The 25,640-nt window shown below is 54.6% G+C and overlaps 1 protein-coding gene across 1 annotated transcript in view; it reads right to left on the reverse strand.

The window, feature by feature from the left end:
- HPSE2 (heparanase 2 (inactive)) overlaps window positions 1-25,640 on the reverse strand; it is a 114,144-nt gene that overhangs the window by 4,373 nt on the left and 84,131 nt on the right. Inside the window, exons 6-9 of the mRNA XM_075717559.1 lie at window positions 22,953-23,000; window positions 14,154-14,247; window positions 11,367-11,473; window positions 10,113-10,227 (exon numbers count right to left, since the gene is read on the reverse strand). Of these exons, the coding sequence (XP_075573674.1) occupies window positions 10,113-10,227; window positions 11,367-11,473; window positions 14,154-14,247; window positions 22,953-23,000 (364 nt within the window). The remainder of the gene's footprint in view (window positions 1-10,112; window positions 10,228-11,366; window positions 11,474-14,153; window positions 14,248-22,952; window positions 23,001-25,640) is intronic.

Consider the following 25,640-nt stretch of genomic DNA (forward strand, 5'->3'; position numbering starts at 1 on the left):
AAGGGTACACAGCTTTTCTGAGAAAAAGCGTGCAGATGCCATGAGATGGGTAAGGCAGATAGCAGTGATACAGGGTGAGCTGTTCGGCAAAGCATGAGATGACCGCAGCTGAGCGTAAAGTATTTTGGCGCAGGCAATGCCCCCAGGGCAGCATGGGGACTGACCTGTCCCTCCAGCATCTGCAGGAGGTGAGGGGACAGCAGTGATTTTACCTTGCCTTGCTGGTAAGGCTAGGTCCAAAGTCTCTGTTTTGAGAAGGATGTGAAAATACCAAAGAGAGTTCAAAGGAGGGCCAGAAAAATGACCGAGGGCTGGAAAAGGAGTCGTCAGCGCCGGTCTCAAGGCATTCAAGCTCTTCAGCTTACTACAGGGAAGCACTGAAGACAGCTGCAGCTTTTCGCGTCATCGCAAGCCCACTTGTGGCGGGGGCCAAAATCATGTTACTTGCAATAAATTACCAGGAGCTGGTGACACCGAGCATTTGGATGATGAATTACACACACACCTAGCATGACAGGATCAAGCCCGCCGGGTGCGGGCACTTCCCCGAGCTGGGCTGGTGCTCTGGGGCTCCTCCTACCACTGGCATGAGTGAACCCCAGATAAAATCACACTGGGGCTGCTGGGCACCTGCAGCTACTGGCTCCTGTTCAAGCGGTGACCAGCTTGGGAAGCAGTTGCTTTTGAAACCCAGCTCGGCTGCAACTGGGGTGGCTTTTCCCCCGATCAGTGACCTCTCCCCAGACCCCTGGCAGCAGCTGGCACCCCCTCCTATATGGCAAACCCTGTGCAAGCATGGTCCCCGGGCTGGCAGCACCCATATGCCCCTTGCAAAGATGAGCGCCCACCTTGCAGCATGGTGCCTGGGCATCCTGTCGGAGGCAGCCCTGGCGATCCCTGGGGAGATGCACGGCTCCGACCAGCGCAACCGCAGAAAGGTTTTGGCTTTTGGAGTCATGGATGGCTCCTGTTGTGAGGGCTGAGCCAGCAATACAGCTGTAGTGGTAGAGGAGGAATAACAGACAGGAATCTGGTCTGCTATTAGTCCCCTGGGTATTGAGGGAGCTTTCTTGCTTTAATTAGTTTGCAGACCCATTAAGCAGTACTGCCACTGCAGCCCTCAGAGCAGCAGGTGAGGAGCACCTGAAGGCAGAGCTGTCCTGCGCCTCATGAGGTCTGGCCGGGATCCCCGATTTATGGGCAGGAAGGGTGCTTGTCTCAAGTGAGCTGATGTGCAGAGCTCAGGCCAGCCACATCTTCTGAGCACCGTGGGGCCAGCGAAGACCCACAAATTTTCCCCTAGATGGGGAAAGCCCACAGGGTCCCACTTGATCTCTTTGCACATTTTAATTCATTGCAGGAGCTTTTAGAGACTTCAGCTTTTGGAAACACGGCTGATTAGGCAGACCTTCAGACTGACCTATTAACCAGAGCCTCCCATCTCCAGAGCCATTAGGAAGGGCGCAGGAGCATATCCCCATGCTCTCTCCTAGAGGCAGCAAAGCAGCTTTACAGCCCACCTGAGTTTGTTCAACTCCATGTTCACCACATGTGAGAAGACATTGCCATAACCAGAAAACGAGTAACAGAGCCATGGCCTCTCCATCTCCTGGGGGCTGTAACAGGCAAAGGCAGCCGAACTTCAAATGAGCAGGCTGCCGACCCCGCAGTGCACAGCCTCCTCTGGCTGGGGCTGCTGGGGTATGGCTTTGTGTCCCCGTGTCACCAGCAGCATCAGCTGGCTGCTGCCTGCCCTCCTGCTCTTCCTCTTGCTTATTCCCTCTTCTGAAGCTGCCCAAGCTCTTCCTCTGTCCCTCAGGCATGCTGGAGTTTCAACAGCCTATTACAGATTGCTCCATTCCTGCACCTTCATCTGTGGTTTTCCACCATAAGCAATCCATATGGAGATAAGGGTTGGCTGGTGTGCCTTCCCATATACCACGGGACAGAGAGCTTCACTCTTTTATCCCTCTGTTGAGCCTGATGGCTCGTTTTTCACAAAAACATCTTCCAGAAAAGTAGTGATTGTGGCTGTAAGGGCTTGGGGGTATGGAGAAGCCGCCATTTCCCAGGGAGTCTGTTAAACATCCACACTGTTAACAATCCTACTCCTTGTTTTCAGCTTGAATTTGTCTGGCTTCAGCTTCCAGTCAGTGGTTCTTGTTCGTTCTTTTTCCACTAGATTAAAGAGATCCTCAGCATCCAAAGCTTTCTCCCTGCGGAGGTTTGTACATCCTGTTCAAGCCACGGCTGGTTGTTCCTTCAGCAAGGCTAGACTGATGCTGCTTTTAACATTATCCCTGAATTTTACGTGCTTCTTGGACTGTGGGAGTTTGAGGCTTTCTCACCCAAATCCTGTGCAAAGTCCTGTAACAAGCAGAGCAGGGCAGAGCCTCTCCCCAAGGGGAAAATTTTCTGAAGTCAAAATGATCAGCTCTGGGAGCGGGCGCTGATACTGTCCTCACAAGCTTGCATGCACCCATTCTCAGGGATGTGAGCTGTTTGCCATTTTGCCTGTGCACCCTCCTGGTGCAGAGGTCCTGAAGAGCTGAGGACTTAGTCAGCGATCTCCTACGACGTTTGCTGCCATACTGGGGGAATTTGCGGGTGTGCTCTGAGCACCACAGGGGACACTCCAAAGAGGGTCTATGAGTGGGGAACAATGCTGCTCCTAGCCCCACATGAGGGGTCTTCAGGTGGACGGGGCTGCCAGGAGCCAGCAGCATCAGCAGACCCTTGCTTTGATCCAAGCACCTGCACCTGTGAAAGGATCGGTCAACGCTGCCCAGTTCCTTTCTCGCTTAGACTCGGTCCCTGCAGGTGCCCACCCACCAGTCCCTTGAAGCCGCTGATGCCTCTCCCTGCGCGTCCGTTGCTTTCACCATGCTGATCCTCTTCCTTCCTGCTCTAACGGCTGCGAATGCCTCATCTCACCCCACTCTTTCCTGCATCGCCTTCTGCCTTCACATCTTCCCAGCAGCTTTCTCTGCCGGCGAGCAGTCTACAGCTGAAGCATGACATGAGGGGCTGCCAGTCCTGCCCACCACTGCCTTTTGGCTAAGGAGGGACAGGAGAGGGGGCAGGCAGGGTGAGGAAGGGCAATGGGACATCAGCTGGCACAGGAGCAGCTCTGTAGAGTAGAATAGTTGCTGTTGTGGCCGTGTTGTGCACCCTGCGTACTTATGGGGGCTTAAGGCAGGCTGGCCCTTGGTTAGGGAAGGGAAATCAGGTCATGTTTTGCAATGACTCTGCAATGAGTCCCAAAGCACAGCATGTGGGAACAGCCAGGAGAGTCGCTCCCGATCCCAAATAACCTGCTAACGTGTGTGCACCCATGGGCTCGGACAGCAGCATTCTCATCCACTGGTGCAGCAGCACCGCAAGCTCTGTGCTTGGACTGAGCATCAACTGTTTGCCCTGCAGCCCGGGGTCTCCCCCAGCTGTGCCAGCAGCCCAACCTGCCAAGCCTCTGATGAGCATCACATCTTCCCAGCCTTTGAGCCACTGCACCCTTTGCTCAGCCCCTCTCCCTTGTCTCTGTCTCTTCTGCTCTTTTTCTCCATCCTGGAGAAAGGCCAAACACTGACATTAAGGCAAAATTCCTGCTGTGGGAGCAGCAGCCACAGGAATCAACGCCAGGCACTGGTGGCACTGGGGGGACAGCCTGCCCGGGCACTGGGAAAGTGGCATGTGGGAAGTGGCCCCTGCCTACTGATGCCCTTCGCAAGCTGGCCCCCAGCCAGTGGCCCCCACCTTCCCAGGGAGCTGAGCAGATGGAGGAACAGCCAAACTTCCCTTTTGTCATCACCTCTCCCTAACAGGGTCCAGGCGATGGAGGCCGCAGGAAGGGAACAGAGCTGCTGGATCAGAGGGCTTGGAAACCAAATGCGACTTCTTTGCTGTTTTCTATTCTTCTGCTGCTTTTCACCATAACGTTACTTCCTTCTGCTCCGCTGGTGAGCACCAGCCCATCCTGGGAAGGGTCTTGCTGTCCCACCTCCTTCACAGCCCCAGGATGCCTCTGTCACGAAGGTGGGCAGGTCTGTCACTAGCATGGTGTCTCCGGGAGACATGGGCAGCAGCTGTGCCCATCCTTTTAAGTACCAACCGCTGCTGTCGGTCCCAGCCAAAGCGTGTCTCTGGCCCAGTCTCCGGGGAGGAGGAGCAGCCTGGCTCAGGGTCTGCATATGTCCCACAGCTCTGGCTGGTGGGTGCCAGAGCTGCTAGCCGCAGCACAGCTTTGATGCATTTGAGACTCCAAGCATACGCACTTCAGAGATGTTTTTTATAGTGCACTAAGAGGGAAAGGCCCCTTAACCCGCTGTGACAGCAAGCAGAGTCAAGGCGCTTTAAATCTGTCTCCTTGTTCGCAGATAAAACGAGCCTCAGAGCAGACTTAGAGCTCCTGGAAGGCTGAATGCAGCAAAGGTGCAGAGAGCAGAGGATACCGCAGTCCTCGAGACATGGTATGATCATGGTTGAAAGGACAAGGCAGCAGCAGAGATGCCCTGCTCAGACCTGCTTCAGGCACGCACGCTGAGGCTGGCTGGGAGATTTCTGCAGAGCACCATTTCCACTCTGCCCTTCAGCAGGCCGTTCTCTGGCTTGACATCTCCTGGGAGACCCTTTCCCCCATGCACACCTGAACTGCCCAGGATTTCACCCCTCCCTCCTGCAGCCAGAGCGAACATCCTCGCCTCTCCCACCCTTTCCCTGTCTGCAGGCATCGCTCCCACCAGAGCCAGTGCTCCAGCGTGCTGGGCAGATGGGGGTGCCAGACGCCCGCGTGGCAGATTTATTGTCATCAGGAACAGTTTCCATGTGTGTGCGAGCTCCACTGGACCCGCTCCCTCTCCCCACCCTTTGTCACTCCCAGGCTTGGGACTGTGCCTCTGCCTCTGCCTGCGCAGCGCATGGCACGCTGCAGCCTGACCTGGCTGCCCTCTCCCCGACAGCAACCCCAAAGCCGAGGGTCCCCACCGGGGGAACAGCAGCCGCAGTCCTACCCCTAGCAGCTCGGCCAGCTGCGTGTGCGCAGCGCGGTGACTCAGTGCTGGGCGTGCAGATGGGCCGGCGCAGCAGCGGGGCTGAATTCCCCCAGCCCCGCAGCCAGCTGGCCGGGCTCGGTGGTGGGAGCGTGAACGCTTGTGGAAAAGGGCTCTCCGTACGCTTCCCCCTACGCGCGCCGGGTCTCCTCTTCGCCTCTAGGCACTGTCCAGCCGGGCAGCCGCCGGGCGAGCGGACAGCAGGGTGGAGATGGGTGCAGGTGGGCGAGGACCCGGCCCCCGCAGCCCTGGCCTGGGGAGGGCCCCCTCCCGCGCAGCGCAGGGGAGGGAGAGGCACGGTCCAGGCAGGCGGCTGGGACCTCCAGCTGCAATTAGCGGCGCCTCCGGCCAAGCCAGCTCAGCTAATGAGCGCACCGGGGAGCGCGTACGTGCGGCAGGCAGGAGCACGGCTGGGGGACCCGCTCCTGCCCCGGCACCCAGTGCGGCACCTCGCCAATGGGCTCCGTGCCTCTCTGCACCCAGAGATCGGGGGGCCCAACCCATGCCCTTGTGCCTCTATGCACCCAGAGGTTGGGGGGCCCAACCTGTGCCCCACTGGGGAGGCGCTCGGGATGGGTGGGTCAGTACCAAATCGCCAGATGCAGCCCAAGGGCACAGATCACACCATGGCTCTGCCCTAGGGACCCCAAGGGATGCTGGGGATGGCCGCAGCCTGGCACCGAACGCGTTCACACCAGGGCTTTTATGAAAGCCCAGGTAGGAAGGGGACAGATCACTAAGGACAGACCCGACACAAGCCCAGGGTCCTCCCTCCTCCAGGACAGACAGTAACTTTCCCATCGCGTTCCTCAGTGCCTTTGGGCTAAGCGAAGGAGGTGAAAAATCACCTGCAGCATCCAAGTGTCTGACCATGGCACCTTCAGGCACAGACCTCCGCACTGCTGTGATGCTTTCTCAAGGACACCATCAATTCACAGGCAATATCATACTGTCTTCTACTACCACAGCTGAGCAGGCAGCCCCTGCCATCGCTTCACCCTGTGAGCCCTCTGGCCCCTTCTCACGCTGCGTATGAAACTTACACACGGAAGGGAAATTTTGGCATCTACTTAACCCAGGAGAACCAAGTATCTCACTGTCTACAGTCTTTAGGAGAAGGTCCAAGAGGAGCCACAGTTATCAGGAGATGGAAGTCTGGATTGCAGCTTTGGCTTTTCCATGGGGTTTGTGTTGCTCTGGCCCGGTGTAGAAATATGCCTAAGTTTTTCCATGCATAGGTATAACCTTACAGCACTGTGCATTAGGGGAGCAGAAATCACTACCAAGGATGGATAAAAAAGAGGCGATGCCATGTGGAAGAGCATGCAAAAAGGTCTTTAACACGCTCTATAAATCTGAAGAGAAAGCTCACACCTACCTGGGGGACTCTCCAATGAAATAAATGTACTGCATCCCTCTGGGCTGCTTCAGAGCAATATTAAGGAAAGAGAGCTAGAGTATGTACACTGCGTGCCTGAAATGAGCCTAGAGCTACTAGATGCTAGAGCGGCATTTCAAAGGCACTGTCCTGTGAAGGATGAATACCAGTGCTGCTCCTGCCCTCCTTTCCTCTGCTCCTCACTCCCACACACATGTACAGATGGGTTGAGATGCAGGCAGGTAGGCTGACGTACCTGCGAGCAGCTTTATTTGAAGGGCTTCTCAAGCACAAGCCCTGATTATTGTACAGCTGGCTGCCCATCACTCAGGAAGAAAAAGCACTCCAATGATACATGGAAAAGTTATCTCAAAAATAACAAGGCATTAAACCACTTGAGATCAGTTGCATTAAGGTCAGCAGGAGCATTTCTATTCCCCAGCCTGATCGCCCCTGTGCCCAGGCCAGGGAACCTTGTGTCACCCAGTTTCTCCTGATTTGGTCCCCATTAGTCCAGCAAGAGAAACTTTTTTCCTTGGATCTGCACCTGGAAGGGAGGCTCAGAGAGATGGCCTCGCCTCCCCCTCTGCAGCACCCGTCCCTTGCACGGGACGTTGATGGCACCACCTCAAAGGAGACGGCGGATGGGCAATTCTGGCAGCCAGGATGGGCACCCAGAGCTGCTCTCCCACAGGTAAAGGACCTGGACAGAGGCACAAATGCCCCTTGCAAGATGCCTCAGAAGCCACAAGGTGCTGCTTAGCTCGTGAGACAGCTGTGTGCGGAAAGCCCAGCAGAGATGTGAGCATCTCCCTAATTTCTCCATGAACATGCAGTGCCCCTCGGCCACGCCGCCGCCTGAGACCATTTTTGAGGAGCTCAGCTGCACCGCACTAGCAAGCCACCATGACACAAAGCCAGGGATGGACCAGCTTAAACCCCTGCTTTCGATTTTCACTGCATCCCTGCCTGCAAGCAGCTATTGCCAGGTGCTCTTGCATTTCCCACAGAAATGGCCAGAGTTGTCAAGTTTGTTTTCAAGCCAAGGCTAACCCTCAGAAAATGCAGAGCAAGCCCCACTAGGCTGCCTGGGTTTGCTGCCCAGCACCTGCACCCAGAAAGCAGCTGTGCTCTCTGCCCACCAATGCACCGGCACCCCTCGCTAGCTCACAGCACAGCCCACAGCAGCAGCTAGCATCCTGCTATACATAGAGCAATGCAGTGATTTGCCTGCTCCTTCCCCTATACATAACAAACCCCCCCAGCACTGCAGTCCCAGGGGCGAGGCAGAAAGAAACGTAGTGATTTAGAAGCTGAGACTCCTGCAGTGGTGCCCAAGTGACCCTCGTTACCTGCATTCCCTGATCCCCAAATGTAGCACCCAACCCCATTTTATTAGCTCCCTTATGCCATTCGGTGTAACATGCCCTAACAGAGACAGTACTAACATGAGCAACACCAGCAGCATCTGGTGAAGCACAGGGCCCAGCTGAAGCACAGGGAGGAGGGGTCCTGAGGCAGCAGCACAGTGCTCGTACGGCGATGGACTAGAAATCACTTGGTTTTATAAGGGAAGCTCTTTAGCACAAGGATGAAGGGCTGTATTTGCATTGCTACACCATCCCTGGACCACGCAGGAAACTCTCCCTGGACCATGCAGCTCCCCGTCCTCTTATCTGACAAGCAGGGATCAGCAGTGGCAAGGGAGGAGGAGGAGGTGCAAAGGCTGCCATGGGGAGTCCAGCCCTGGCTCCCGGTTCCCTAAGGAGCTGCCAGCCGGAGCCGCGATTGATGCTGCGGTGGTGCGGCCCTTCTCTCAGCAGGCAGCTGCCTCACGTCCAACCTGTGTGCGGAAACCTCTTTGTCATGGCAGCTAATGAGCAGATTGTATTTCACGGTGCCATGGCCCCTGGCCCCTCGCAGGTACAGCCAGCAGCTTTCATCTCCCTGATAGCTCCCACGGGAAAAGAGCTGTCCTGCGGAGCAGGTTACGGTCTGGTCTCACTGGGCTTTTTGGTGCTTGCAACTTTTAAACTTTCTGTCGGTTTGCACCTGCCAGTGGCTCTTTTAAAGCATAGGAGTCGAGGGAATGGGGTTGGGGAAGCACCCACTGGAGTTTGTGCAGGAACACAGCAGTGGGATGTGGGAAATAGGTAAACACTGAAACACGTGGAAGAGCAAGGAAACATCTATGAGGGGGGGTGGCATCTAACTTATTGGGAGAGTTATCTTTAAAACAACAGCAAAATCCATTTTAAAGACCTCCATTGTGTTTAACAGCCCAGGGTTTATTCCTCAAACTCCTTCCCTGGCTTTAATCCCACTCCTAACTGCACGCCTGCTCCAGCCGCTCCAGGGCTGCTGCCCCGGCTACGCTGGGAGAGCTGGCCATGGGCCACCCGCGGTCCCTGCTGTGCTGGGAGAGCTGGCCTGCACCCGCCCAGCCAGGAGCAACCCCGGGGGGCCCCGAGGCCCTGGGGAGGGGGGAGATGTGGCTTGGCCAGGGGAATTGGCTCTTCAGAAGAAATCCATCAAGCGTTTGCCCCAGGCTCAGATTCATCTCAAACAAAGTTCAAAGCCCCCAAGGCTCCCCCGGCCCGGGGCCCCAGCGCTGGCAGGTACGTCTGCCAGAAAGCTGCGTACAGGAGCAGTCCAGGGTGCTCCAGGAGATACCCAGAGCAGTACTGGCAGGGGACCGCGCTCTCCTGCTCGCTGGTTTGCTCTCCAGAGCCACCCACCAGGCCATACTGGGGGGCTTAGCACAGACGTCGTGTTGCAGACACCTCCTGCATCCTCCCCTGACCCTCAGGGATGCTGTCGTGGGGATGCTGTCATGGGGATGCTGTTTTCACCATCTGAGTAAGTAGAACTGACCAAGACGCAGCTCCCTCAGCCTCTGCCCCCCTGCAGCTGCTCCCCGAGATCCCAGCGCAGCGTCAAAGGCAGGTTCGCAGCGGCAGGGTTGTGCACCTCTCCAACGTGGATCCTCAGCCTGCCGGCAGTGTCTGCCAGGTCATAGAGCCATAAATCACTTCCAGGAGAGATGCAGAGCACCCAGCCGCTCTGCATGGCTCTCCATTTACAAGGCAGGGTATTTACTAGCCCCCCGCAAAAAGATGAAAAGGAAACCTGCTACTTTTAATAGGGTTTTTCATACAGTTTCTTTATGAGCACCATGTGTGTTGGGAGTCCCCCCTTGCCCAGGTGTTTTTGAAGAGTGAGGGTTACTGCGGGGAGCTGGTGAGAACCACTGCTCCCTGTGAAGCTGGGAATGGCCCTCATATGCCCTTCACCTCGGTTTCTAGAGATCTGAAGTCAGGTGCTGAGGCTCCAGCCTGGCTTCCCCTGGGCCAGCTCACCACTACTGATCCAGCTGCCCACCCTGAGCCATGCCACATCCCTCCCTCTGACTCTGCAGTCCACGCTGGCACCCCTCGGTGGCACCAGCCTCCCTCCCGTGCTACCCACCCTGGGCACTCGATGAAGTTTCAGCTACAGAGGTAACGCTCTCCCATCTGCCTCCAACATGTTGCATTTGGCATGAACTAACATCTCCTATTAATACTGCAAGAAACAGACCTGGAAAAATTCATTTTCAAGCAGAGTTTGACAGGCCACAAGGAGAGAAACCTCCTTGCAAATAAGTGTGGAGAAGCCAGCGCGGGTGCGACGCCCCCGGGCAGACCTACCGGCAAGGGGTTGAAGTTCTGGTCGACCAGATGGTTGTGGCCGTGGTCGAGGAAGGAGTGCCGCACCACCACGTCGATGCCCCGGCTGGCCAGCAAACCCAGCGTGTTCAGCCACCTGGGGACGGAGGGAGAAGGGTCAGGCTGCTGCGGGGGGAGCCCTCGGCCCCAGTGGCATGGCCGTGCTCTGGCGTACAGCATCACTCTCGTGCGCCCAACCTGGCACCCGCTCCCAGCACCCGAGCCAAAGCCTTCAGATGGTTTTGTGAGCTGGGTATTAACCGGCTCCCACCATCCCCACCCTGGCAAGCCTGCATGCCTCTCCCCCTGCCACAGCCACCTCTGCCCCAGCTGTGCTCACCTTGCGTGTCCCGACACCGCACCTGAGCCCCTGCGTGCACCCCAGTGTTGCAGCCCTGTGCCCAAAGCCTGGGGTGTCCCCCCAGCACCCTGCACCCACCATCTCAGCAGGGGGGACCAGACCATTGCACCAGCCTGCCTCCTCACACCCCCAGGGCAAAGTCTTCAACCCTGGTAGCCTGCCACAGCCCCAATACCTTGGGACACATCCCCACGCCTCCCCCCAGAGCCTGGATAATTTTCGTCCATCTTTTGTGATCATGGCCAGCTCTGAAGAACTGAACTGGGGCTTTGCAGCAGGATGCCCATGCCATGGGGCTGTGCCAGCAGACAAGTCCCAGGAGCCAGGAACGGCTGTGGCTTTGAAGAAGGAGAGAAAATGGTTTCCAGAGCAGAGTTCTGCTGAGCGCTTCCCTGGGCAGGTGCCCCAGGAATTAATGCACGCAAGGACGCATGGCTGCAGCCTGAACCAAAAACACAGAGTGGGAGGAGGCCTGGGTGATCCCAAGCTGCTGAGCGAGGCAAGCCTGTCAGGGTGCTGGCCCTGGGTCCTGGAGCTGGCATGCCCAGATCTTGCCTCCCCTTCCACGCCCATGCCCTGCGGGCACACTGTGGGTACCCGTGTGGGATCCCAAGTGGTCCCCTCCTTGCTCTGCTTCTCTGGGTATGCCAGAGGCTGGGTCACCTACAGGAAAGCAGAGCTGAGGAGGGGTAACAGGGATGCTACAGAGAAAACAACATTGCCCAGGCTGCCAAGGGTGTAGCAAGGGGGAGTACAGGTGGGGTGTCCGGGCGCAGAGCTGGCCCTCTCCCAGCTGCAGTGGCTTTGCAGCACCCGAGCCCGCAGAGCCCGCGGGGGTGGCAGTGCCCGGGCGCTGGCGAGCCGGCGTAACTCACAGGAACCCGGCCGCATAGGAATCGGAGAGGTTGTTCATGCCTCCGGCCGAGGTTGCGCCAACACCTTCCAGCCAGATCTTCTTCCCTGGTGTGTACGTGTTCACTACCTGTGCAGGACACAAAAACAACCAAAATGACTCTCATGAACCTGTAATTTAAAGCCAAGGCAGACATCTCCTGTGCTACTACAGAGCAATGCCGCTGCTGGGCAGCCCTGGCACGGTCACTAAGTGTCTTCACCACGTCTGAGTGGTGGACGACTGGTCCTCACTCTCTCCTGCTGCTGCTACATGTCCACTACCCATCTTCTGGAGCTACTCCAAACATGCCATCCCAAACGTACCCTCACACTCCCAAACCCGGGCCCTGCTCTTTCCCTGCGGTGTCCCTGTGTGCTCCGTCCTGCAGGCTGTCTCCTGCCATGTCACCTCAGCTCTCCACATCCCCACACAAGGTGGCTGCCAGCCGCAGGGACCACCCAAGCCCTGATGGCTCTGCAGCGTGGGAGCCCTGGGACACGTACCGGAGCCACATGGAGGGATGGTGAGTACCTGAGAAGAAAGCAGTGGCTGCCCCTAGGTGTGGGCAGAGCCAGCCCCATGGCTGAGCAGGGGCTGCTTCACGATCCAAGGGGTCCCCAGCACAGGCAGGACGGGCAGGTCTAAGCCTGCTGGCCCACCCCTTACAAGGCTCCAGCCGGCAGCGTGGACACCCGTGAAGTGCCAGGTGGGATGGGAGGGCTTGGATGGCCGGAGCTGCCCTCTCCCAGCACGAGCAACCTCCGGCACCGCACAATGCCCTGTCCTCTCTCCCGCAATCCCACTTCTCCAGGCCGGGTGACGAGCTGCCATGACCAGATGTCTGCAAACCCGGCAGCCTGAGGAGCGCTCCGCGCAGCCTGATGGATCCTGCCCCATTAGTGAGGAGCGCTGGAATGTGCTGGATGGACTGGGATCCCTCAAAGATGTTAAATACGCCAGCTCTGGGCTGCCTCCCACTCACAGCCTGTGAGAGTTGACATCCCTGACTGAAGCCCCAGAGGTGTTGGCATCCTGCCTGTAATTATCTAAGCCCGCCACCTTCCCCCGTCGGAGAGGAAGCAATAAAACAGGGAAGTGGACAAGCCCAGCTGCTCTAATCAGCCCCGGCAGGATGCACGGACTCAAAGCCAAGCTGGAGGCTATTAGCACCCAGTGCTGTGCTTTTGCTCAGCCATACTGGCATTCCCAGGAGAGCCCTTGCCCAGCCCTGCCCTGTGCAGACCAAATCCTGCCCCGTGGGTGTGAGAATTCCCCCAGCCCACGCTGTGGGCAGCTCCTTGCTGCCTCTGGTCTGGGGATGGATGGGGTCCAGGGAGCCCCTAGGGTTTTTGTCCCATCCTGCTGGTCTGTCACCACCCAGCTGCCCGTGGCTGGGCTGGTGAACACTACCTCCAGCCACCCTGCTGCTGGTGCCCCACTCACCGGAGCCCTCTGCCCAGCCCACCCTGGGGGCTCCTGCTCCTTTCCCAGCAGGTTCCTGACCCACAGCAGAGGTGGGGCACGTGCCACCACTTTTGGTGGGGTTGTGTCCCCCCAGCGGAAACAGGGCTGGCCGGTTCCTCTCAGCCCCTGTGCTGATCCCGCTGGTTTCCCCGCCATGCCTCCCTGCAGCAAGAGGATCATCCGCATGCATGGATGATTCCCAGCTTGTGCCGGAGGACTCGGCAAACGGCTCCTCTCCTCCAGTTTTGCTGTGCCGACCCTCGCATCCCCTTTCCTGGGGCCTCTTTGAGTTGTTTACTCATCCTACGGTTTCTCCCTGCAGGAATTACAACAGTAAGACATTGTGGTGACTGGTATGGTTTGAAAACCTAGACAAGACAGGCGGATGGTCATTCCCTCTAGTCCCTAAAGCCTTCCCTGCTTACTAGGTGTTCCTTATTTGTTGTCAGACTGACAACTGAGTGGGCTGGTCACAGCCCCGGCCTCCGTATCAGCTGAAGCTGGGGGACCTGTGAAGCCCCCATCCCCTACCCAGCCACTAGAGATGTGACCCTGGTCCTGCCAACCAGCGGGGAGAGGAGAGCTTGCTGCAGGCTATGCTAGCCAGGCAGAGCCGTGGGCTCTGACACAGCACACCAGCAACAGCTGGGTTTTATAACACAGTCAAAACATGACCATCAGGGGAAAAAAAACAGTTGTTCATAACAATCATGATTCTCCACTAGTGAAAAATCACCCTGGAAATGCAACTGTCACAACTTTGCAAGCAACATTTTTAGGCACTGTGAGCAAGTGGGGTAAGATATTGCAGTAGGAGCCCCCTCCTGAGCAGGCACGGCACTGGCCATGCTCAGGATGGTTTGGTACCTCCTGGCTGCTCCCTCCTCTCCTCATCCTCAGGAATAGATAGATGGGAGGCTGGAGACAGTCAGCTGCTTTAGAAAGGCTTTGCATGGCAATGTCTGCCCCTGTCCGGTGCATCCAGCCTGCGTCCCGGCACACCTGCACAGCCCATGCCACGCTGCAGCCCACAGCCCCTTCCCTCCTGACCCGCCGCACATCCCACCCCGCGGCCAGGCGCCATGCTGCCCAGACTTTCCTCCCATCCCCTGGGTGAGGGCTGGCTGCGTTTGGGCTGGGAGCACAGCCACCCCCGGCAGCCATCCTCCATCCCTGCCCCACACCAGCTCCCCTGGGAGCGTGTCAGTGCTGAGGCCAGAGCCCCAGCCACGAGCTGTGCCGAGGCCAGGCAGCGCAGGCACCGTGCCCCCTCACCCCTCACAGACCCTTTGCACTCACGCACTTTCTGGATTTTCCTGATCTGGTCAGAGAGCGTGTCTAACAGGCGCGTTTTCAGGAAGTCCGTCACTTTGGCCACCCTGCCATCAATGTAGTAACTGGAAGGAAAATAAGAAGACAAGGATCAGACAGCTGGGAGTAGCTCTGCTCCAAACCATGTCCTCCTGTCCCACTGCTGCCCCATGCCAAGAAAACTCCTCTGCTCCGGGGGAGACCCTGCTTGCACCCTGCCCTGCTCTGGCCCTCTGGCTGTGTCTGTGTCCGGCAGATGCTTTCAGTCTCCAAAACAGGGCATGAGGTGGAAGTATCCTGAATGCTGAGCATCCTGCACTGCAGAAACCACGGGAAGTTTTGCACTTGCTGGTGAAATGCTGGGAGCAGAACGCAAAAGGCTGGGAGCAAAACGCCACCTGCAAAGGCTTTGCAGCACCCTCTGCACTGATCTCATGGAGACACCATGGAAGGACACCCTCCAACACGATGCCTGTGAGAGCAGAGCCTGGGCTCCACCAGCAGGGAGATATTGGGAGATCTCCTGCTCAGCCGGCTTCTCCCACCTGTACCCATCCCCTGTCTTAGGGACACCCTGTTTTCAAAAGGCAGATAAGCCAGTCAGCCCTGGGCCCAGTATCATTGCTACTGGAAAAGTTGCTCTTACAGGATGGCAAAATGGAAGATGCACATCTAATGGCTGAAATGAAGGGCCCGTTAGCCACAGGAGGACACAATGCAGATACCAGGGAGGAGAAGGGTCCCAAGCAGCAAACACCCTCTGAGACACACTGGAAATTGCTGCAGTAAACACCCAGGAGAGGATGGGGGAAGCTGGCTGCACTCCCAGCTGTGGGAATAACTGCATCACTCTTACCTGGGTCATGGGACAGTCCCCATTCCATGACTGGTCTGCAACAGGGATTGTACAGAGCCTCTTCTGGTCTGAGAACCAGAATCGCTCCTGGACATCCTGCTGCAATAATAAACCTCTAGGCTAAGCCCTGATGGTGTTTCTGAGCAAGGATTAGTGACTGTGGGGTGCACGGGCTGAGAACCTATGGCACCAAAGTGAGCCCCGCTCCCAGCACCCCTGCACCACCTGTACCTTCCTTGCTCGCTCTCCCAGCAAAGTCCATGGCTGAATCCCGTGAAATGCCATGTCTGTTACCTGCAGGGGAAGTCCTGCTCTCACAGAAATCCCTTCTGCCCTGGGAATGCCAGGAAGCGTTTCCCATACAGAGGGCTAATTCCTGCTCTCCATGTGTTTGCTTATATGAAACACAGCTATAGTGCTGCCAATCACAATGTGAATCATCTGTCTCTAAGTGTGGGAGAAAGGCTCTGAAATGCCTCAATACTGTCTCCTGGCTCCAGGACATGAGGTGAAGCAGTCTGTCTTGGAGTGCAAATACCCTGTGGCTGGAATTAATCCCAACCAGCTCCTCCTGAGGAAGTGTCTGGGGCTGGCACCTCGGCCCCCATGCAAGGAGCAGTGGCAGCCCTTGCACATCTCCCAGAGGCTCCTCTCAGCCATGCAGGGACACCAGGATGTCTGCTGCAGCATGCACTGGCATACCCCTGGGACGGCCATTTGGCTGATAAATAGATTTTGCAAGAGAAACTTTCTGAACCTTCTCCTCGCAAATCTACAGTGTGCATCACCCGCTCGACACAGTGAGCCCCAGACCGTGTTGGAGCTCTGCTGGGGTGACAGAGGTGCACGGGAATTACAGCAGCTCTGGCTGGAGCCACATCCACCAGAGTTACACAGACCCTTCTCCCTCTCCATAGATTTCAGTGCAGCCATGGGTGCTGGGATGCATAATGGGCTGAAGACCTGGGGTCTGAAGAAAGGTGGATTCAGTTTTCCAGGGCTGACTTCTCCATAACATGCATCTCATCCACACCAGCGAGCAGCTGTAGTGCCCATAGTGGCTGCTTCACTTGGGTGCTGGAATGCGGGAGCATCCCCAAAGGATGCTGCTGGCTAACTCCGCCTCAGCCAGAGCACCTGGCACACGTGCAACATGCACGAGTGCTCAGAGAGGATTTTTGCATCTCACTGCTTCAGGTCACTACCCAGGTAACAGGGTAAATGCTCTTGGAGCTGCACAGAGCTGCAGTGAAAGGGGAGCAACACTAGGACTAACTGGCCCAGAACAGAAATGCATTAAATGAGAAGAGTCTCTTCTGCCAATCCTCCCACAGATGCATAGTCCCTGCTGCGTCCCCAGTGAAGCACAGGATCATGCCCAGTTTAACTCTAATGTTGTGTAACCCAGGGAAGGAGGAAAGAGGTATTTCTGTATGTCTGTGTTGACTGGAAGGTGCTAAGGGCAGAGATTATCTCCGGGCGGGACTTGGGAAGTGTTCGAAATCGTTCCAATCACCTATACACTATCAAACCACTGGCTGCCGGGAGGAGAACAGATCTGTAAGCAGCAGGCAGTGGTGGGGTTTACAGAGATTACTTTTTAAGACAAAATTACAAAGCAATGGACTCTGGGGATGGCAGATGTTTGGATTTTAGCACAGCACTTAAGAACTGAACAGAAACCATTTTTTCAGACTGCTGTGGACTAAAAACCCCATCACCTGGGCCGAAAACTGTCTGAAAGGCCATAAAAATAAGGTTGTATTAAATGGGAAAAGATGGAGTTAGAGAGACCTCAGTCTGCATATGGCCCCTCCAACACAGCAGGCTTTCTGCAGGGTTCAGCTTGTCTGTGAAAGCCGATATGGTCCCAGAAAAAAACCCTTGGAAAGCAAAGGCAGGCTTGCATCTACTCATCGTCTTGTCGAAGCGCAAGGTGTGCTCTGACCTTCAGCTCCACTGCCAAAGGGGGGGACCATCTCCCCAGGAGCAGCCCCAGAGGATGCTCTGCCCTTCCGGGGACTGTGCAGAGGAGGCAGCCTGGGAAGGTGCTGCTGTGCTGAGCACAGCCGAGACCCTGCAGGGAAGAGAGATGCCCCGGGACAGTGCCACAGTCAGTTTTTTGACACCTTCATTAACAACCCAGAGAAATGGGGACTGGCAGAGGGAGGAAAGGCAAAAATAAACCTGCTTCAGTATCAGGAAATCTTGTTGGTAGCATGTCTCCTGGGGGAGTGAGGGTGGGGGGAGCAAGGGTGGGAGCACCTTGGCTTTGGGTATTTCAGCAGAGCATGAAGACCATCACAAGCTTCTGTACGATGGGCAAGGATCTCTTGCAGATCTGCCTGGAAAGTTCTCGGACACTAACAGGTAGTTTCAACATCCTCAAACTGGGAAAGAGGGAAAATGGCACCAGTTGCACAAGGCTTGTGAGGAAGAGGGGGGCACTGAGGTCTTCACTGGTACCAGGCTACTCGGGAACAGGTCAGCCGTTTCCAGCTGTAGGCTTCATCACTGAGATTTGGGCACTTCCTTTTGAGAACTGTCAGTAAAGGCAGTATAGAAATCTGCAAAAGGCAAACAACTGACAGGCCTTTAAAGCAGGAGAAGCGCTCGTTAGGCGTGGATTATTCCCAGGAGCAAAGGCTGCAGCTTTGCTGATATTTACAATGACTCAGTGCACTTGACTTTAAAAAAACCCCAAAACCCCGAACAGTCGCAACTCTCCAACCTCCCAAAAAGCCAGCAGCAGCTGCAGAGAGCTCCAGTGCTGACAAGTACCCAAGCACCTCCCCAGGCAGCAGCGCAGTGCACAGGCAGCCGGGCTGAGCCAGCCCCGGGGGCCGCGGCATCCACATCCTCCTCTCCCCATGCCGGCAAGGTCTGAGTGCCAAAGGAGACAAATGGACAGACCCTCCCCAGCGTGGGCAGGGGTCTCTGGCAGCCACAGCTCTGCAGAGGCAGAGGATGCATAGCTCATGGACAAGCTATTCAGCTGCAAGACAGGCTGGCAGATCTTCCAGTGAGCTCTGAGTATGATGCAGTACCAGAGTTGGCCCTGAAGCCTAGGAGATTTCAGCATGCCCACCATGGGCACAGACTATGCCATTTCTCGCAATACAGGAGAGAATAGATAAAGGCAATTGCATGCAGAGCTGACTCATCGTGTCCCCTAGTTTGATGCCACTACCTCTGTAGACAGACAATCTGCAGAAACTTGAGAAGAGCCAGCCAAGGAAAAGAGCAACTAAATCCTAGATGAGACATATGTCTCAGAGAAAAGGCCATGTACAGTGACTTTGGGTGCCCTATTATACTGTACAAAGTTGAGGCCACTTCTCCCCCTTCTGTTTACATTACCCCATTTCAAAAAAACACATTTGAATATGCAAATATTCATATTTAAATATGAAACCTGGGATGAGATCAGTGTGCTTTGCAAAGGGAGGTGTGACCATATCACTCCAGAGGTGGCTAAAGCAGAGCACGGCACAGGGGGAGGACTCAGCCAAGGGCTGGGCAGGGATTTGTGCCAGCACAAGGAAATGCAGCACCCCAATTCCCAGCCCCCATCCCTGGCTGGAACTGCAGCATGAGACTCGAGACACAAAGACAAGAGCTGGGAACAGTACACCAAGAAAGGTGCTGCCAAAGGGTCTACTGAGGCAGGGCTGAGCACAGCTGCCAGCCAGAAATGCCCTTGTTCTTGGGCAGGCTGCAAGGCCAGGGCGCACACAGCCCTCCCAGAGAAGGGCAGTGCCAGGCACCTGGGCGAACCTGGGACTACATGTCTCTATCCTGCCACCTCCGGGACTTGTGCTGCCTTTAAGATGGTTTTCTGGAAAGATCCACAATCTGCTGCGTGGGACCATGAGCATCATCCCATATTTAATGAAGGCGGTGCACTGGCTCCTGGGCAGCTGGTTTCATTTACCTCCCCTTTCATTTTAAAGAGAAACCTTTGCCCCTATTATCTGACCTCTTCTTCTGTTGCAGTTAATTACATTAAAGCCCACTTCCCAAAGCTCAGGAATTTCCGGATCTACTTTGTTGCCTGCTGCTACAGGGAGAGTCTGCTAGGAATTAAGGCACCCGCCTGCCGGGGACGCCAAGTGGGGCAGTTCCCTGCCATCAGTGTGACATCCCTCTGCCACCACAGCTGTGAAACCGAGACACCTCTCCCAACAGAGGTGGCCCCCATCCCTAAGCATCTTCCCGAGGAGAGGGCAGAGCCCCCTTCTGCAGCACAGGACACAGGCAGCCCCACTGCTCCCCCCGGAGAGGCGAGGGGGGATGCGACCTGCTCCCCCCAGGTAAAGACCTGCAGGCACAGGGGAGAGGCACTGCCCACCTCCAGTCAACGAATAAAGAAGAATGACCAGGGGCTACTCTCTGGCCCCAAAGGCACAGCTCACACCCATGTCTTTCTCTGCCCCCAGATGAGGTGCCTCAGTCTGTCCTGCCGGTGGGAGCCGTCTCTGGCCCACACCATCTCCCCTCCCATGCCCTGGCATCGCCTGGGACCATGCTGGTGGCCAGGACCACGATGCTACCATGGACTGTGCCCTCCATCAGATAGTGCGGAGGATGGCAAGCCAGTGGACAAAGCCATGTCCTGGCCAGGTTTATTTACAGGTGGAGATGGGCCAGTGATTCCTTCATGCAACCCCTTCCTCCAGGCACAACCTCAGAAGACACCATACTCTGAGCACTCACAGCAGGTCATGAAAGCCCAAATATATTCCCTTGGTATATACATCGGGGCAGGGTGCATGCTGAGCAACTCTGCCCCAGCACCTTTGGGAAACCTGCCCCTGCAGCTACTGCCTCATGAGCAACTCTGCCTGCACACTTGACGTGTCTAAGCCAGAAGAGATGTCACCCAAACCAAGCCCAGCAAAAGCATTTTAAGCAGCATCCCCGACATGCCCGTGTGCCTGGCATCTCTGGTTTGCCACATCGGGTGGGTGACTTTCCATCTTGGAAGATAACATGGCATTCTCCAAGGAGCCAAAAGGATAGATGTTCACTGATTCTGAAGATGCAAACATTTACTTTCCCTGTCATTAATAGGGATTTTGTGCTTCAGAGGCAGAACTGCGTAAGGATTTGCCCATTAAAGATACAAAACTTGGAGTTTTGCACAATCACTTTGAATGGAAAACCAGCTGTGCAGATTGAGAGAGCACACCTGAGGATGGGACCGGGCACGGCTACAGGTTTAAGTGAGCAATGAATCTTCACCATGTGCGAGGATGCCAGCACCGAGAAAAGAGATGGCTGTGGGGAGGTTTCTGAGCAGTGAAAACCCGCATCCAAAGACTGAGGGGGTCTGCAATAAACCAAGCATTTACTCAAAACAAACAAACTAAATTATCAGGGAAATGCCAAAACTCTCGGAGCCACTGTCAGTCCCACCTGCCACACCCTCCTTTAGTGGAAATTCCCTGAGCATTTCGAAGGCATTCACACATCCCTCTCCAGCAACACATTACTTCTGAAGAGGGAGGCACACATGCTGAGTTACATATGTAAGTGAAACCATACTCAGAAAGGCTGGCGAGGTTGCTTATTTCCACCCAGTGTCACTTTTCTGTCAGCTATATTTCAGATATATTCTGTTTTCACACAGAGAATAGGGACCCCTGCAATGCATTCCCTTCTCAATTCCCTTTCTGGATCGAGCACAGCCTTTTCAAAGGAGTAACAGATTTGACAAATTTATAACCGATATCCCGGGAGAACGTTAGGGTTTGGAACAGAAACGTTCATACTTGAAGTTAGACAGCAGTTTAGTTTCCTGCTAATAATTTTCTTCTTGGATACAAAGGAACTTGTTTTGTTTTGTTTTGCTGTTTGGAGCAGAGGGATGAGACACTGTTTTGACATTTATTCATAAACAGTACAGAAGCCCAGCTCGGAGCTGTAGCAATTGCCAGTCCTCACAAATGTATACGGGTGCAATCTCCAGAGCTGCAAACCTGGGCTGGGGGAGAAGCAGCTCCTACGCTGCAGTGGAAATGGGTCAGAAAGCAGCGTCTCAGCTCTGCCAACCCTCACAGGCTGCTGCTTCGGTGCAGCCGCTCAGCACCAGAGCTGCCGAGCACTTTGCACTGATTCTATAAGAAGAGGTTTCAAAGCAGCCGTGTGGGCAGATTCCCTGCACACCAGGACGAAACTCCACATCTGAAGCCTGGAAGTTTGTTCCTTCAACTCCTCCAAGGGCTTGGCCCAGTGATCAAGCCCTGTTGCAGACAGCAAATTCCTGGCCTAAGTAAATGTGATCAGCACATCGTGTAATCATGAAAAGCAAACTCCCAGCTGAGACATAGATCATCATTGCACAGCATGAGCCTGTAAGAAAGACAAATCCTGCTCCAAATGCTCTGCTACCCCACTGCCCCCATTGCATCAAGCTGCTGCTGCCTGGCAGGGAAGCCCCAGGAGCCAAACACCTAAGCAAACAACACTGCGGCACAGCGAGGCAAGCTACGCTCCCTGAGGAACAGGACTTGCTGGATGCTGGTGCTATGAACCACTCTGAGATGCCAGCAGTTGCTTCTGCAGGAGGCTCCAAAGTTAACACACCAGCACAGAGAACCTGGGCACACTTGCAAGAAAACCTCATGTCTTAAAACCCACCAAGCTCTTTTTAAGAGCAGGTCTCCAGGTGGGCTTTATGAACCACTCCACTACACTTCAGCAAAGCAACCTGAGCACCCCACAAAGGGTCGTTGAAGAGGACCAGTTTGGGGAACAAGGCCTGTGGGCATCAAACCCAAGCCCACTTTGGACCTGAGACCCTGGCTCCAGTGGTCAAGGCCAGTGCCGCCCATGGGAAGTTTAAACTAGTGTCAGAGCAAAGCCACTTTTTCTAGGAACAGGGAGGTCTCACCATGTTTCTGCCTGTCTCTGAAATGTGTCCTTTCTGTGGCAGGAGAGAGTCCTGCCTGCCCCACAAACCCTTTTTCTATCAATTCTGGCACTTGCTGCTGTGCTTGCACACTGCCTCACCTTTGCACTGGCATTTGCACTCCCACTGCACAGGGTCACAGCCTGCTGGGGAACCTACCTCTGGCCACACTGTGCAAACTGGGGCAGTTAGAAATAACAGGAGGAAAAAGATGTTTATGGATTTTCCCCCAAATAAGAAAACCTTTTCCTCCACTTGGTGCTTGTCACAGTACTACCGCTCAGAGCTTGCTTTGCCTCTTCTGAACTGCAGCACATGTTCATGTGTAGGAACCAGGAGAAATCAGGTATCAGCATCTCTCTGGCAGCCCCACTTTGGCCTGGATCTTGGATGTTCACCTCCTTTCCATCAACATCTGCTTTTGGGGCCCCATCTGCAGTGCAGGACAGCGGCGTGTCTACGGACATCTGAGACCCTTACAAAACGGAGCGGGGAATGGGGCATTGCGCATTTACCTTTGGACTAAGTTGCCTCTCCCTCCTCTGGGCCAAACCAGCTTAGCTTTGGGCCACTGGTTGCAGGGAGACAGTGATCAGGGTGAAAGGAAAATGGCTTTCAGATAGTCCCGTACATCTGTCACACTTGGCTTTTGCTTTCCTGTCGTCCCCACCCCGGCCACCACCGGAGCTGCCTGTCTTCCCAGCTGCCTCCGGGGACCCAGTAGTCCAACACAGGCTTTGTTTCCAGCAATCAGGCAGGCCAGGCATGCAGGCAGTGGTATTTTTAGCCTCTGTCTCAGCTGCAGTGGTAAAGGTTAATACATCCCCTCCTGTATTTGTTCGAGAGGCTCCAGAGGGAGGGACAGAGCCTCTTTCACCTATCTAAATGCAGCAGGAGGACAGAGGAGGTGGCTGTCACATATCTGCCCCCTTTCACACCGAGACAGCGCATCAGCTCTGCTCCCAGCATTGTCTGATCACTGCAATTAACGTTGGAAAGTAGAAGAAATGGTGAATACCTACTGTTGCCAGGTAACAGCATCCACCGTGCTGCCAGCCACTTTCATGAACCTATAGGAAACAGAGGAAAAAACCATGTAAGCCTAGTGTTGTCACAGGAGAAGTCCTAAAACAACTGATGCCCATCCTACATCACAGGATACCAAAGGCAGTCACCACACTCACAGACCTTTTCTAACGAAACCTTTGCATCCTTAAATGGAAAAAATAAATTATACTTAATACAAATGCTTGTCGCAAGTACAGCTGAGAATAATGGAGTGAAACCCAACTGGCAGCAGAGCTCTGAGCATCATTTTCAGGCAGGCAGGGAGAGCTTTTGGAGCACAACAGCATTTCAGGAACAAGATCTTGGGGTATGTACTAGTTCTACTACTGCAACAACCCTCAGTAGCGATTAAAGAATAAGTTTTAATGCCCATCTTAAAAGGAGACACTTCTTCACCCAACATGTATTTAAGCTGAGGAACAACTTCCCTGGACTCAAGCAAGGACTGGGAAAATGGAAGAAAATGGAAGAAAAAAACAGCAAAGCTATTAGATACAAAGATGCCACCTCCAGCTCGGGAAGTCCCTGAGCACTGGAGGGTGGGAGGAAAGGCTGGACAAATACGGCTAGGTGCTTCCCTTTTTCTGATGTTCTTGGGCATTGGTTGTTAGCAAACTGATGGAATTCCAACACGGGTGCACTTTTAGTCTGTCCTGTTCCTATTACTAAACCACAGCACTTCAATGCACAAGGTTACAGTGAGTTATGTGTATGTATTAGTCTCCTGATGGCTTATGGCCCAACTATCTTAATACATCTCCTCCAGACAGCTCCTATTTGAGTCAGACTTGAGGCTACACAGGTGTATCTGCTTATGCTGCTGATGCCAAAACCAAAGCAATTCCTAATCTTGGGGACTGTATGTGACCACCGCAGCAGCAGTCCCTGGCACAGGCTTGCTGCCATCCAAGGCAGTCCCTCCCTGGCTCCCTGGTCCAGCAATCCAAACTGCACCTTGGAAAACTGCAGCTCCCAGGAGGAAGTCCAAGCAGTTACTCTATTCTTACGCTTAGGAGCAGAGATATGAAAACACACAAAGGCACACACCGACCGGACAGGCACGCTTTTCTGTTCAGTAGTGTAATGTGCACTGCATAGCTGATGCATTTTTAGAAGCAATAATGTATGCACAGGACAGGACACATTGGCTTGAGCAAGTGAACGTGATGAGAAAAAACAATGCTGTATTGTCTTGGGCTGCTCTTTGATGCACGGGGATCCCGGGAACACAACAGGAATCACACAGCTGTCCTGACTCCACCGGGACACAGGGATGAGTGGTGCTGGGTCCTGCGACCCCAACTCCCCCAGGACAGCCCCATGACCGAGGATGGGGAAGGAAAGGGAAGGTTTGTGAGGAGAGATGAGACCTTTTATCAGACCAGTTGTCATGGCAGGGAAGAATAGCAAGCTTTCCGGCACATGAGCCTCTAATCAGGTCTGAAACAAGAGCAGCAAACTTCAGGCTAAATATAGCTTGGAAACAATCATTCTGACTTTAAATTAATGACGATGGTCAATTATAGACTGGGACAAAAGGGCAGCTGGACCCTGTGAAGCATAAGAAGACACTGGCAAAGGCAGCGCTAATAAATCCCTGCAGACAGAGAGGGAAGAGATACAATTAGAAATGGAAAAACAATAACATGCTGTAAAACCCCATAGCACTGATGCATCCCTGATTCTGCTGCCTAGCAGTGCGGTGAGCTTCAGTTCCCAGGCTCGCCTTTCAGAAATGCTTTTACATCCCTCCTGAGGGTCAGGTCTGGGAGGCCAGTACCAGGGCAGTGGTTTGGGGATGGTTCCTCCCCAGCTGAGCAGAGCGAGGAGACCAGCTGGACCAGCTGTGGTACAGCCAGAGGGAGAGGTACGAGCTCCCCGCAACTCACATGGGCCATCTGGCGAAAAGGGGATTTTGCAAATACTGTTCTACAAAACTAAGTGTGCGGAAATATACCAAAAGGATCAAAAAACCCAACTCCCAGGTTTTAAATACTCAGTATAGGGATGGCTGCCTACAATGTAATGCAGGAACTGTATGAGAGTGAACTAATGAACTCTAAACTGAAATTATGAACACAATCTATATTGGGTTTGAAGATCGACATATTGCAAATGGATTTGAAGATTAGCCCAGCTTGCTTTCTGACCTCAAATGCTTTATGTGCTGGCTGCAAAATAAACCGTCCTGGACTTTGCTAAATTACCTCTTCAGGCTCAGCTTGGCGCTCTCCACTCGCAGTCCCAAACCATGAGCAGACTGAGCTTGGAGGAAGAAGCTCTCTAGTTTTCCTCACCACTTCCACAGTGCCTACAGCCCTGCTGCAAACACACCTGCTACAGTGGAATTTGAGCAGGGACTGAAAAGCAAAGCAAACCCTCAGTATAACCTCCAGCATCCCTGGAGCAGCAGAAGCAGGACATCTGTCTGTCCCATCTCCCTTGTCTCTAGGAAGCTAACTGACCTGTTGTTAAAAAGCTCCTGAGACAACTTTGTTGTAGGACACAGGCATCACTCAGGCAGCGCAGTACAGACCAAAAGCAGGACAGAAAAAGCCCTGGCTTGCTTAGTGTTCCTCTTCTGTCTCCATAAGAGTGAAATAAATCAGTTAGTTCTGGTCATTTTCAAATTTTACCATAAA

Source organism: Pelecanus crispus, chromosome 10 (genome assembly GCF_030463565.1).
Source record: "Pelecanus crispus isolate bPelCri1 chromosome 10, bPelCri1.pri, whole genome shotgun sequence".
Classification (NCBI taxonomy): domain Eukaryota; kingdom Metazoa; phylum Chordata; class Aves; order Pelecaniformes; family Pelecanidae; genus Pelecanus; species Pelecanus crispus.